The 13,753-nt window shown below is 37.2% G+C and overlaps 2 protein-coding genes across 2 annotated transcripts in view; one reads left to right on the top strand and one right to left on the bottom strand.

The window, feature by feature from the left end:
- Positions 1-899: 899 nt before the first annotated feature.
- Positions 900-6,366, bottom strand: ddx19a (DEAD-box helicase 19a). The gene is made up of 11 exons (XM_055057006.1): positions 6,191-6,366; positions 6,020-6,083; positions 5,742-5,934; positions 5,557-5,649; positions 3,591-3,693; positions 3,397-3,511; positions 2,630-2,807; positions 2,314-2,551; positions 1,417-1,579; positions 1,132-1,323; positions 900-1,049 (listed from the first exon to the last, which is right to left on the bottom strand). The coding sequence occupies exons 1-11, from the start codon at positions 6,251-6,253 to the stop codon at positions 988-990; spliced, it is 1,464 nt and encodes a 487-aa protein (XP_054912981.1). The 5' UTR covers positions 6,254-6,366; the 3' UTR covers positions 900-987.
- Positions 6,367-8,333: 1,967 nt separating this feature from the next.
- Positions 8,334-13,753, top strand: part of vwa5b1 (von Willebrand factor A domain containing 5B1) — a 31,343-nt gene continuing 25,923 nt past the window's right edge. The window contains exons 1-3 of the mRNA XM_055056684.1: positions 8,334-8,414; positions 12,686-12,842; positions 12,927-13,088. Coding sequence (XP_054912659.1) covers positions 12,704-12,842; positions 12,927-13,088 — 301 coding nt within the window. The 5' untranslated portion in view covers positions 8,334-8,414; positions 12,686-12,703. The remainder of the gene's footprint in view (positions 8,415-12,685; positions 12,843-12,926; positions 13,089-13,753) is intronic.

The raw sequence follows: 13,753 nt of genomic DNA, 5'->3' as shown, positions 1-13,753 counted from the left end.
AAGAAAGAAAAAAAAGTCCTCATAATCAGTGCATGTAAACTTCTTGTTTCAACTGTACAAGACAATGCCTCATCCTTGAAATAAGTCCTATTACATCTAAAATGTCAAGGCATTTTAAAGTTAAGCATTTATTTTTGAAAAGCCAACACTTTCAATTTGAAAGTTTCTCTCCAACTCTTTAGTTTTTTTTTATGTCAGCTAATTATTATTTTGTTTACAATGCCAAGTCTAATCAAAGTATGAAATTAGTCTTTTCACAATGTTGCATGCTATCGTTTCATCAGACCCAAGCTTTTTAACACTGAACTGATGAAGCATTAAATCATTAGATAAAGCAAGCAATCAGCTCAAAGTAGGTTGAGTTAATCTATCAAACATGCGTTAAATCAAATGTTTACATTTCATCTCTCTAAAAAGATGCACAAAATGAGCCTTGCATGATTGAAACTTTAAAAGCTTTGCATCCACGAAAGAAAATAAAACCCGTTCTATTTGAACTTCAGATGATTGCTTGTCGCTCTGACAAATTTATTCAAATTACACAAAAAAAGAAAAAAGGATGGATTGTTGTACTTAATACTGGCTCAACACGACTGAATACAGGAAGCCAGAAACAGCAGAGAAGATTTTTTTTTTTTGGTTTGTTTAAAGCGATATTGCACAGAATGCATTGTGAAACTGGCACTGAAGACACTGGGCTGAAACAGGTTTTTCAAACAACCGCACACGTCATGCAAAACTATATACACTACACACATATATCACATAAAAACACTGATATTTCACTCAATATAATCAGTAACACTGCAAACACACATCTTTTAACACCTGTGGTGACTGTAAAACCTCAATGTTGAAGCAACTCCAAAGAAAATCTGAACCAAAAAGAAAAAAAAAAGTACCAGAAAATCTTTTATAGCAAATTAGCAAAAAACAAACAATGTGACAACAAAAAAACAGTGTCAACTATTGGAAAGCAGCAGAACATTAAATTGTCATCTTCTCCATTTCCTCAAGGTTGCTGGTATCGAGTTTTGTAATTTTCCTGTCTAGGACAAAAGGAAAAACTCAAATTAGGATCTGACGATATGTCATTATAATGAAAAATTGATCAAAACAAAGAAATCTCACTGAAATGCATTTCAATTTGCTTAATGATTTCCATGCTGTTTTTGCTGTCCACCATGTTGACAGCAAAGCCTCTTCTGCCGAAGCGTCCTGTACGACCGATCCTGTGCAGGTAGGTCTCGTTGTCGGCGTTCCCTTCCAAATCCACTGGGAGGTCAAAATTCACCACAAGGGACACCTGCTCCACATCAATTCCTGCAAACGGATAGAAATATTTCATAAGGGTATTTATAAGGGATATTATACACACCCTTAGCATCACTAAATTTTAATTGCAGATCTACTTGCCTCTGGAACACACATTGGTGGTCACAAGCACTTTCTCTTTGCCATTTTTGAAGCGTTCAATGACAGCAGCTCTCTGTTCCACTGCCATTTCCCCGCTCAGCAGCGCCACCTGGTGGCCCTCCGTTATCAGGCTGGAGGCCAGCCAGGCAGCCATCTTCCGAGTCTGACAAGAAAATTGAGCATGATCAAGGAAATTCCCAACACTTTGAAACAAAGAGGTGTGACTTTAATAGATTCACTAATGAGAATTTGCTAAAAGATTCACATTAGTGAAAGTTTTCCAGATATTGTTAAGTGGGAGTTAAAATTTCAATATTTATTAAATTTTAAATTTGTGCAGTTTGGTTTCACACTGCAGCAAACAAACCAAACCCTTACATTTAAAAAACAAACCAAAAAACTCTTCCCATGGTGGTGCGACACCAAGCATCAAAAGGAAATGGCATGAAAACCTCTGAAGACACCGAGCAACTTCCTTCTTCATAAAATGTTAATTAAAATTGAGCAGCATTAAGAATTTAGCAGTTGAAAGGTTTCTTTGTTTTGGTTTTATTTACCCAGAATGCTTTGCACTACCTGCTTTTGGAGCAGTCTCTGGTCTGTTTGACATTCATATGCATTGGAACCTCACCAAAGTTCAATTCAATTGAATCAAGACTTAGGTTTGTCAGCAGACCAGAGTTTGTTTTTTTTTGGTCCACACAACAGTTTGATTGCACATTCACACCTTCCCAAACAAACTGACTTTTTAGGCAAATAAAAACTAGAATAATAAAAAAACTGAAACAAGTAGCATTCCTTTGCAAAAAACAACAACAAAAAAAATAATTATTTCACAGACTAAAAAATAATTTCTAAAGATTATTTAAAAAAAATAAATAAAAACCTTCAACTTACGTGGCAGAAGATCATTGCCTGTGCAATAGTCAGACACCCATACAGGTTACAGAGCGCTGTGAACTTGTCCTCCTTCTCCCTGCAGAGCACATAGAACTGCTTGATTGTGTCCAGCGTCTCCTCTTCTCGTTTCAGTCTGATTATATTCGGATCGGGAATCACTCGCTCGGCAAACTTCATCACAGAGTCCTCAAAAGTTGCAGAGAACAGCAGCATCTGACAGTCTTTGTTGAGCAGCCTTAAAACAGGGAAGGCAGTTATCAGATATGCTTTTTTTTTTTTAATTCAACATCAGGTTTTTCAGGAAGAAACCCACCTGTGGATCCGGATGCTCTGGTCCCGATGACCCTGCATGGCGATCATCACATCAGCTTCGTCCAACACAAACATTGTGATCTTCTTTGGGTCAATAAGTTTGTATTTGGTGCACCAGTCAAGGATGGTGCCTGGGGTTCCAATGACAATCTGCTCTTGCAACTTGACACGTCGCTCCACTGGAAAACACAAAGTGTCATGCAGATATAAAACATCACCACTGATGTTTTATCAGTGGTGGTGATGACAAAGAACAGCAAACTTGTGTTAGAAACCTAACATACTTAACTCCCTTCACCCTTTAACAATACATGTTCTTCAAATAGTTTTCATTTTAGAAGGCCCAAGAAATTTGTTTTTAATTCAGTCCCTACTTAAATGCAATTAAAAATGTATACAAATGTTATTTTATACATCACCTTTCTAAAATAATGGCCCAATTAATTTTTTTTGCCAAAAGTTGGAGGGGAGGCAGAGTCGGTGTTGGAAAGATTTTTTTCTTTTCTTTTGACAAAGTCATCTTTGTCAAAAAATGACTCAAGTCATTATTTTTGGAAAGTGACAATACACAAAATGTCCTTTTTTCTCTGATAAATGATGTGATAAAGCAGCTCCTCATTTAGATAAATGATTTAATTATTTACATATTTAATTGATTTCTTGAATGTTCTGTGATACTTATGTAAATATAGTAGGTAAACACAGCCTATCCCATCAACCAACAACAAACAAACAAACAAAAACATAAAAGCCATTTCAGGATCTTACTTCTATTCCCTCGAATGGCATAGGCCAGTTTCACATTTGGACAGAATTTGCCCATTTGTTCGATCACTTGGCCGATCTGCAATGCCAGCTCATATGTTGGTGCAACACAGAGACACTAAAAGAGAGTTTTTTAATCTTCGTTAAAGATGCCTGGCACTGGAGGAGTTGAATGCTCTGAAGGTGTTCTTGCTCACCTGAGTCCAGGTATTGTCAGGGTTCACATGACTCAGCATGGCCAGAGAGAAAGCTGCAGTCTTGCCAGTGCCAGACTGCGACTGAGCAATCAGGTTCTGATGTCTAGACAGAACAAGCATGGAAAGAAGAAATGTTTTACATTTTAAATGAAAAACACCAATAACAGAACAAGTATCCACTTAAAGCCAAGCTGATGTTACACCTAACTTTATGCCTTGTCAATATATGCATTTAACTAAGATGACAACAACAAAAAAGCCAGGGCACTGGCTCTGGTCGATTCATCCATCTGCTTCCATATTTTGCCATTTGGTCCTCATAAACGAATAGTACCAATTTATAGGCAAGTAAATGGAACTTCAAAACCTTATGAATGTGTTTTTTCCACTCATATCCATGCTCACAACTAACCCAAATCTGTGTCTGAGTGAGAGTTTTATACCTGAACTCAGGGCTCCCTGACATTGTTGTACCAAGTTGTACAATTTTAATCAATAGGAAAATTCAACTGTTCAACTAGCCACTGTTCAACCTAAGGAGGGCAGCATTGAGACCAGGTGAGGCAGAACTAAATACATTTACACAAAAACATCAACATTTTAACAGAAACAAAAATACCTTAACCCAATCGTCCCCCAATGGACGACTGTGGCTGTGTGGCAGAGTTGTCGTCTTGCAATCGGAAGGTTGTAGGTTTGATTCCAGCTTCCTCCTGCCATATGTCGATGTGCCACTGGGCAAGGCACTTAACCCCAAATTGCCTGCCGGTCTGCGTATCGATGTATGTATGTGTGTGCGAATGGGTGAATGTGAGTGGTCAAAATGACTGGAAAAGCGCTATACAAGTTCAGTCCATTTACCACCCTAGTCCTCAGGACCCATTGCCCTGCTTGTTTTAGGTGTTTCCCTGCTGCTGCACACCTGGGTTAAATGAACAAGTTATTAACCAGCTTCTGCAGCAATTATAAGAGTGCAAAGGAGGTAATGCAATCATATGAATCAGCTGTGCTGGAGTCGAGACTCATCAAAAACATGCAGGACAGCAGTCCCCAAGGACCATGGTTGGGGACCACTGCCTTAACTTATTTAGATATTTTATCCGCAAAAAATTTGGTTAGTTATACTTGAAAGATGAAAGAATAGTGACACAGGCCTGTTGTTAAACCTCACTTTAAATTTCCAATGAAAGATTTAAAGTGATGTTAAGCAGCCTCTTTCAGAACAGTGCCTGTAGCCACTTGACAGAGTGTTAATGGATAACAGGACAAGAAACAGATTTTACTGATCATTCTTTCTTGTTTTTTTTCCCCATATGAAATGACTGAAATGTTTCTGTAAATTTTAAGATTCTAGTTTAACCTCGTGAAAAAAAAACAAAACAAACAAAAAAAAAAACTTGTGCAACAATTTGCAACATCAACAGTTGCCCAATAGTTGTGAATACAGATATTCTCTCCCAAGAGAGCCCAGATTTCACTTTTCTGATTTTGCTCAAGTCCAGTTCTTGAGAACTACCAACCTGTAACTTTTATATACATTGCTGATGCTACACCAGTCAAAAGGCTGACTTCCCTCTCTTGCAACAACTCAGCTCTGCAGAGGAATAACAAGCCATTCAGTTGATCCGGGTGTGTAAGCGAAGAAAGCCATCTAACAGTTGCAGGATGGTAGCTCTTGAATGCTGGACTTGAGAACTCCAGATTTAAATATTCAGGGGTTGACATTCACAACATTATGGATTGACTGAGCGTAGTAGGAACAAGCCATAGAAAGGCATTCCTTTCTATTATGAACAGGAATTTCAGAAAAGCTTTGGTGAACCTTGACATCATATAATTCCTTTTCAAAACAGTAGATGGCATTTTCGTTGATAAGGCAACCAAATTGGACTTCAATTGGAGATTGTACATATTAAAAAGACAATTTTATTTCTACAATACTTCCTAAGTACAAATATGAACTCACGGTTCCGCCAGCATCAGAGGCAAAGCATTCTCCTGGATCCTGGACGGTCTGTTGAATCCCATGCTGAAGACACCTTGCAACAATTCAGGTTTCCTAACATTGAAGGCCCTCAGAGTTAGGTTTCACAAAATAATTAAATAAGCAGTAAACGGAATGAAAAAAAAGGCTTTCGCCAAAGAACTCACAGTCTGAGCTCCTGGAAAGTCTTCACGGAGAACAGAGGAGAGTTGGGATCCGCCTGCAGGACCTCAACTTGGTTCCGGTTCTTCACCAGAGAGTGACGGATCAATTTATTAAGCAAAGACTGTTCGGCCAGGTCAACTTTGTCGCCATCCCCTTCTCCCCCTTCATCTTGGATTTTGTTCTGCACCACGTTGGCTGCAGGTGGAAACAGAGACCACCACGGAAATTTAGCTCTCTTAAAACAGCTAAAATTTAATGAAGACAAAAATTATTAAATTACCATTTACGTCTTCCTTCACGTTTAATGGACCTCGTATTCTGTTGATCTTTTTGGAGAACTGAAACTGTCGAACATGACCCAAAGCAATTAGCATCAGATAGCTAACACCGTATGCTAATCTGCTAACGAGCAACTAGCAGGTGTTGTTATATAATGAGACGTTTAACTCACCTGAAATGGTGGAGTTGTCGCCTCTTGAACGTCCACAGCTAACGCCCAAGAGTCTTCAGCCATTTTAAGAAACTGATTTTTTTAAAGAAGCGAACCGACCCTTTCTCTAAAGTTTGTGGTCGCGTTGCCTTCTTTTAAATGTACTCAACGGTTACTGCTGCTTTCACAACAGTTATCGTTATAGTAATTTTAAACTCCAAAAATGGGAGTCTATTTAAAAACGTAAAATACACTCCGAATAAATTATCTACAAATAACAATTATTTATGAGATTATACAGAGGTCAAATTAATATATATATTTCTGAAAAAAGTTTTGTCTGATATAAATTGTAATAACTCGTTCAGTTATTTTTTTTTGCTCTGAATGACTTTATGTAAATATGGTTTCAACAATTTTGTATTCATTTAAAAAATACGTCTAACTCATTTGCTTTATTGCTTTTAAATCTTTCAGAAACGCCCGAAATCCTTGTACAAAGACATATTTACTCACTTTATTTGGAATACCTGAAGGCATCACAACATTTTATTTTCAAGTTTTGCTCAGCGAATTGTTAGTGCGGGAAGTATGAGGCTGCCAAAGATGCCGTCTCCGCCTAGTGGTGAATGGAGGATATAGCAATTTCCCTCATCATTCAAAATTCCTATCAAGACTGTCATTGCTTCGGAATTTTCCCATTCCTGATATCAGTAGAAAAGTCTGCATCAAATTAATTCTAAATTTGCATTTAGGCAAAATATATTTTTTTATTAAAAAATTGGTACATTCTACATTAAATATATTTCCCTGTCAATAACTGTAAAGATATTCCGACAATAATAACAATGGCAGTTGCAGTTAGGACACAATTTTTTTAGTTTTCTTTTTTATTTTCCATTAAGCTCTTCCATTCCGGAGAATCTTTGTCAATAAAATAAACAAAATAGAATAGTACAGTTGAAACTGAATCTTGATTTGTTACTGTAAAATAGAATTTAATCAAAATAATTTTATTATCCAACAATGCGGAAATTCCTGTGCAACAGCAGCAAATAAAGAAATCAAAGCAATAGATTCACACAAAGATAGAATATAAAACATATAAAAACAGTATCAAAATAACAATAACGTACAGTAAGGGCAACATTTCAAAATATATACTGTGCAGCATGGCAAGGCTCTAAAGGAAGTAAGAAAAGCTTACAATTTATGGAGCACCATAAATTCTTTTAAGCCAAAACTTGCACTTTCCTTATTTCAGCTCCTGCACATGATGATTTTATTTTTCTTATACATTATGTGAATAACTTTAGAGATACTGCAAAAAATTGACTACATTCCCCTCCGCTGTTCCTTTGGTTGTGAGAAAAAGAGACAGCGAGGAAACAAGACCAGCACAAAGGGAAGAAAGAGGGGGAGGACAAAGGGGTGAGTTCCATTGGCTGCAGGTTAATCCAATTTAGAGGCGGATGTTGAATCTCAGCTACCCACCCACACATACGCATACAGACGCACCCACACACACACATGCAGAGAGACCATGTCCACATTTACAACAGCACCAAAATGACACATTAATTGTCATGGAAACGGCATCCCCCCAGCCCCAAATGTATCAAACAAAGTGATCATAAAACCCTTAGACAGACAAATGGCCACTTTAGATTTAAAACGTTCCTGTACACCGCCTGCTTGTTGAGGTTGCATGACAGACGATGTGTGCTGTCTTCCACCCATCTGCTGCTGCTGTTACGCTGCATGATGTGCATGTTATTAAAAAGAATATCTGAATTGTTGATAGTGTCAACAAGAGCTTACAAAGAGTGTGTGGGGATGGTGCTTTGAATAAGGTTAGGAGGGGAGGTTGCTTTGGATTCTCTCTCTCTCTTTGAACCTCAAACCCCTGCATCCTCCTCTCAAGGAGGAGGAGGATAAAGAGGAGGAGACAGAGGAAGAAATAAATGAAACAGTTTCTGCAACCACATGTTGCTGGGTTTGACTGAACCACGTCTGGCTGCTGCAACAGCATCTACCCTCTCCCCTCCTTGCATTGTGCGTCTGCATGTGTAGTTCCTGCCACCTGTGGCAGCACTCCTATTCCCTCTACGCCACCAAAAGCGAACAAAAAAAAAAAAAATTGGAGAGGAGAGCAAAGGAGAGGCTGGACGAAGAGAGGATATCTTTCATGATAAGTGGACTTCTGACAGAAAGAGAGCCACGGTGCACTTGAGACAAATGAAAGGTAAGACAATGGGAAACACTAATGCATTTTAATGCTGCTTTGCTTCCGTCTGGCGATTCCTGCTTCAGACATCACTGTCAGTAGTTTTAACTGAAGGAGGAAAAGGGTCAATGGTTGAATCTGTCAGCAGATGTAAACAGGTACACTGTGCCTCAACAGGTGGTGACACAGCATGCAGCTGTCTGTTCTCACCCAAATGAAGGATGTTGTCTGGGTTCAGGGTTGATGCCTTCACTGTGTTTTTGGTCAAACCCAGAGGTTGGTAGGGTGAGCCCATCAGGAGAGAGCCCACTTTTGACTAAACTAAAACTAGAGGATATAAAAGAACAAATATCACTGATTTAAAACAGTTCAAAACAAAACTTTTGCAAAAAATAAAGCACCTTTTGCACATGTGTGGAAATAATCAAGTCCAGTTGTGCTTGTTTCCTTAATTTATCCAAGACTTGATTATGTCCAAATAAAGCTTTCCTGTCTGGTTCTCAGTATGAGGGTGATTGGACACATGATGGCAGTATTGAGATGACAGAAATCTGTAAATGCATTAAAATGTCTGTTTCTTACAGTAAAAAAGCACTTGGGAATGATATTATCATAAATATTAATGAGTTTATTGCTTATTGGCTGTGCTTATGTCTATGAATATGAGACCTGACATTAAAACCTGAAGTTTTTTATTTTTTTAAAGTGTTTTTTTCTTTTTTTGTGAGAGGAAATCACTTGTTGTATGAGATAAAGTGTGATTAGTCTCACTGTCAGATGATATGCAGAGTTTGGTCATGCTGCTGGTCAGTATGCAGGTAAGCAGGCGAGCAGAGCTGTCTCTATGGATATTGCTTTCGTCATTACACTTCCCATCAAGCTCGTGCAGAGGGACTCTGGTTGTGCAGCAGACGCAGACCCCATGACAGCAAGATTACTTGTGCAGGAGAAGGCATAAACAATAAACCGGAGCCGTATTGCAGCATCTAATTTTGTTTTAGCAAAATTGCTTAGCTTAAAATGAATTAATCTTTTATTACAGCAGCGTAATCTCAGACTAAAAAAAATCAATAGAAAAACAAAACCAATTGAAATTCTCACTAAAGAAATAATTGATTTTTACACTATTGTTGACACTGTTGTTGACTTACAATTCATTTAAGAAAAATCTTACTGGTGTATTTATATATTTACTTATTTATTTTAATCTTTACTTATACAATCTGACAGACAGGATCATTTAAGCTTGAGGTTCTTCAGAACAGGAAAGATAAGAGAGCATTGCATTCAAGGTAATCACAACTTGTTGAACATTATTAAAATTTATAAAATTGCTGCACAAAATTACTCACTCACCTAAATCTGCTCAAATCAGATTTAAATAATTTAAATGACTGAAAATGAGACAAGAAGCCTGAGTGACAACCTTGTATTGCTAAAACAGTGTTACATCTGAAGCTCAAACATTTTAAATCCATTAGGACCAGCTTTGAGAGACATGCCATCAGAATGTATATATCTTTGAGGTTTGTTAAAATTTTTAGGATTTTTCTTTGATCAGATGAGGCAAAAGTTGATCTTTTGGCAACAAACAATATAGATGGGTATGGCATAAAGCAAAGTGTTAATATGGAAAATAATCTCTTGCCAAGTATTAAATATGGTAGAGAATTGTGCTGTCATTGTGGGCCCTGGGATCTTGCTGGGCTGCATGTTGGACATCGTAGTTTTAGATTCTGATCGGTAGATTTGGCCGATTGATTGAATTTATCCATTAATCGAATTGGCAGTTAAGAAAGATTTGAGTTTGGGAAAAATCTGGATTGTGTAGTGCTTGGGCTTCTGTAGTTCAGTGACCATCTTGTTTTACAGATTGTATTTCATTGGATTTTGAATTCATATCCACTTCCAGAATGGATTATTGAAGGAAAGGTTTTTGAAAGTATTTGTTCTTATATGACATTTCTTTTAAAGAAAAAGAGGAATATATATCTGAAATCTGTATTTTACCTGCAAATTTCTTGCTGGACAGCAATGGCAATGTCACCTTAAAGTCTTTGTTTTTATTGCCAGGACTTTTTTCTTGAATGGTTTTAACACCTTACTCCCGACCTGTTCGTTTTACATCGCTCTGAGGGGAATTACTGAGGCTAAAGAACCAATAAAATGCTCCACTGACAGCTTTAGCTGTAGTGTTTGAATCTGTAATGTGTCCCTGGTGTATGTTTAATCTTATTGGTGGTGGCTGTCAAAAGTAATAAAAACAAAAAATAAGATCAATTCCTGAGCACAGTGCTCAATTTGAATGGAAATTTGGAACCTATAAATGATATTGAGAAGATATTTAGATAGAGATCTGAATTATTGGAGGTGAAAGTGTGCAAAATGTAAAGAAAAACATATTTTTACCAAAAAAAAACAGCAGAAGCACAATGGATGGAAGTCTTCACTGCTCATTACCTTAGTTTGAAACAGGTTAATGTAAAAGAAGAGCTTATCAGAAACATCTAGGCTGATGAAAACAAACTTCAGTGGTGAACAGAATAAATTGTTAAATTCCCTTTGAAATGAAACGTGTTCTCTGAACAAAGAAAGAGATGTTGTTAAATTTGTTACTGAAGCATAGTGTGCGAGCCAACATCTGTTTTCATTATCAAATTGTGTTTGTGAAATGATCGTCTTGCTCATCTGCGAAGGCCCCATGTTATGCAGAAAGATACAAAAAGTTGTGAGCCTGAGAAGAGCAAGTCTGAATCTTTTTTTCTACAAAAAAGCTTTCCTGCTTTCACTGCCAAACTGAGTGAATATATTCAACATGCTTAGAGATTTTTTGAAGAACAAGAATTGGGTGCACAAGTTTGGATTTTAATGGATTTTCCTTTATTTTTTCTAATCACCATTGTATATACTTATATGTAGTGTTTTCTTTTCTTTATTTTTTTGAACTTTCCTAATGTGCGGCATATTGCAAGTGTCATCCTAACACTTGTCTTTGACTCATGAGAACCAGACATTATTAAGTGTTGGCAAACTTCAAGTATAAATCAGACAAAAATTGCTGTAAATTCTAACTTGCACAACTAATTATTTCAAAAATACTTGAGGTTGTTATGCGATTAGTTGTGACATTCAGAAAAAACACTGTGCATTATGCAGCAGCCTCATCATTCAGTTGCAGCTTTGCAAACTTTGATATTTAACTTGATAGAGAGGATGACAGGTAGATCTGGGAAAAATATGTATTTTGTCATATGTGAACATTGCTGTTACACATGGATGTAATTCTTGGAAAAAGGTGGCAACAAGCTTATTTTTTTCCCCCGTTAAGTTCGATGCTGATGTCTTTCTATCTTGGCATTGTGTTGACACATACACTGGCAAATTATTTAAAAATCCCTGCTTTTGTTGAAGTTGATCGGTTCAATAAACAATCAGCTTAACTGTTAAAATGCAAGCTTTGGTTATGTAAAATGAGATCACAATAATTTTTATTAGAACTTCTTCCACACATAACTTTTAATATCTAAACATGACATAAAGACATATAAATCTGTTACATTAAATCAAAACAGTGTAAGTGTACACAGCCTTCAGCATTTTGTTGAAGCATGCTTCAACAAAATGCTTTGTTGAAGCATTTTGTGATTTCCGCAGCCAGTCTTTGTCAGGCACCTGTCAGCTTCCCACATCTCCACTCTGTTTTATTTGACCACGTTGCCTTGGAAAAGATTTCTAAATTTACCAGAAGGTGAGAACATATCATGTGCACAGCTGTCCTTATGTGGCTTTACAGATTTTCTGTTGGAAAGAATGTGCTGGCATTTTTGGTTTTAATTTGATAAATTATTGTATATATTATTGACAATTATTTTTTTGTTGATTTGGTTGTGGGCCCTGGTGTCAGTGTGTTGATGAAAATGAAATATATTGATTTATCTGAATGTTTTGGCTCTAAGCTGGCTGGTATTTGGAACCGGTCATAAGTTGATCAACTTTGACTAAAACCTCAGCTTCATCTGAAAAATTTAGCTCTTGTCTGTAGGCAATGTTTGGCTCTATGAGTAGAATACAACAATTCTCTCACAAGGGTTTGGAAGATTTAGCATGTCATTTTAGCTGGGAATTAAAAAAACACCTTCTTACTCTTTTCCAGCACAAGTCCCATATAAACACCAAAGAAGAACCTTTCTTTTGTTCTCACTGTGTGAAGTAAAAAAAACAAAAACAACACTTTTTGTTTTCTATTTAATCGAATGTACTGATTTGGTTCTATTTGCTTTTCAAAGCAGAATCCTAAAGCCAGCAGGATGCCAGGACTCATCAACAAGGAGAACCAGTGTGCTCTGCCCCTCAGTGTGTCTGACATCACCTGCTGCGTCAGGGGTTATACTCTGGCTCTGACGGCCTCTATGACCTACGAGAATATTGAGGATCATGCAATTGAGGGTAAGCGAGACGACTGCATTCCACAGTCAAATTGATGCAATTCAAACCTCTGAGCATCAGTCTTTTCTTCTTTCTTCCCTGAAGGTATCTTCATTTATCCACTGGAAGAAAATTCCATTGTTGTTGGGTTTGAGGCTATGATATGCAGTCAAATTATAACCCTGCAAATAAAAGGCAAGGCAAAACTTGATGATTGTTATCAGGACATCTGCCACACTGCTAACGGGTCTCTCCAGAGCGGCACCGGTAAGGCTGAAGTGACTCAGATCAATATAGTTATATGTGCTCTGCCCAAAGGCCTCTATTTGTGTGGCATATAGGGGGTTTGCTGTGATGAAAGCACAGAACAGCACATAAGAAGTCTGAGGATCTTTTCCAGCTCTGTAAAGTGTTTATGTTGATCCTAAATCAGCCCCCGGTACTGTCTGGTTCAGTGTTTTTGCAGCAGGCAAGTCATAGTCAATGAATCTACTGAGCGACATGGGCATTTATTCATATCCATGATGTATTCCTAATGAATGCATTGATGAATATTACACTTCAAAATCCTTCACGGTAAATATTGTGTATTTCTGATTAGGCTTTTGACATGACATTTATAACAGAAAAGTCATCCACATGTACAATAAAATCATATAAGCTGATAAATTAATTTACATCTAATAAAATATAATGAGAAGATTTAGAAACATGAAACAAAGTTGGGGAAAATTACATACAAAGAAATGAAGAAAGGCAAACTATTGAGTATTTAGAAAGCAATTCTACCTCCCTGAGCAGAAATTAATGTCAGGTGCTTTGTTTTTTTTATCAATAGCCTGTAAAGACATTCCTCTTTTACATGGCAAGAGTTGTTGAGGAGCCAAGGACTTGTTGTAGAGAGTTGTAGAAAAAAACTGAACTTAATTCGT

The sequence above is a fragment of the Poeciliopsis prolifica genome, unplaced genomic scaffold (genome assembly GCF_027474105.1).
Source record: "Poeciliopsis prolifica strain line A6 unplaced genomic scaffold, Auburn_PproV2 SCAFFOLD046, whole genome shotgun sequence".
Taxonomy (NCBI): domain Eukaryota; kingdom Metazoa; phylum Chordata; class Actinopteri; order Cyprinodontiformes; family Poeciliidae; genus Poeciliopsis; species Poeciliopsis prolifica.
This window is presented reverse-complemented; position numbering and strand designations above follow the sequence as displayed.

Excerpts from the sequence above, each read along its gene's own strand:
- ddx19a (XM_055057006.1), bottom strand. The coding sequence starts at position 6,253 with ATGGCTGAAGACTCTTGGGCGTTAGCTGTGGACGTTCAAGAGGCGACA. Across the intron at positions 5,650-5,741 it reads ACTTTCCAGGAGCTCAGACT|GAAACCTGAATTGTTGCAAG; the intron begins GTGAGTTCTTTG and ends CTTCAATGTTAG. Across the intron at positions 1,580-2,313 it reads AGGCAATGATCTTCTGCCAC|ACTCGGAAGATGGCTGCCTG; the intron begins GTAAGTTGAAGG and ends TTTTCTTGTCAG.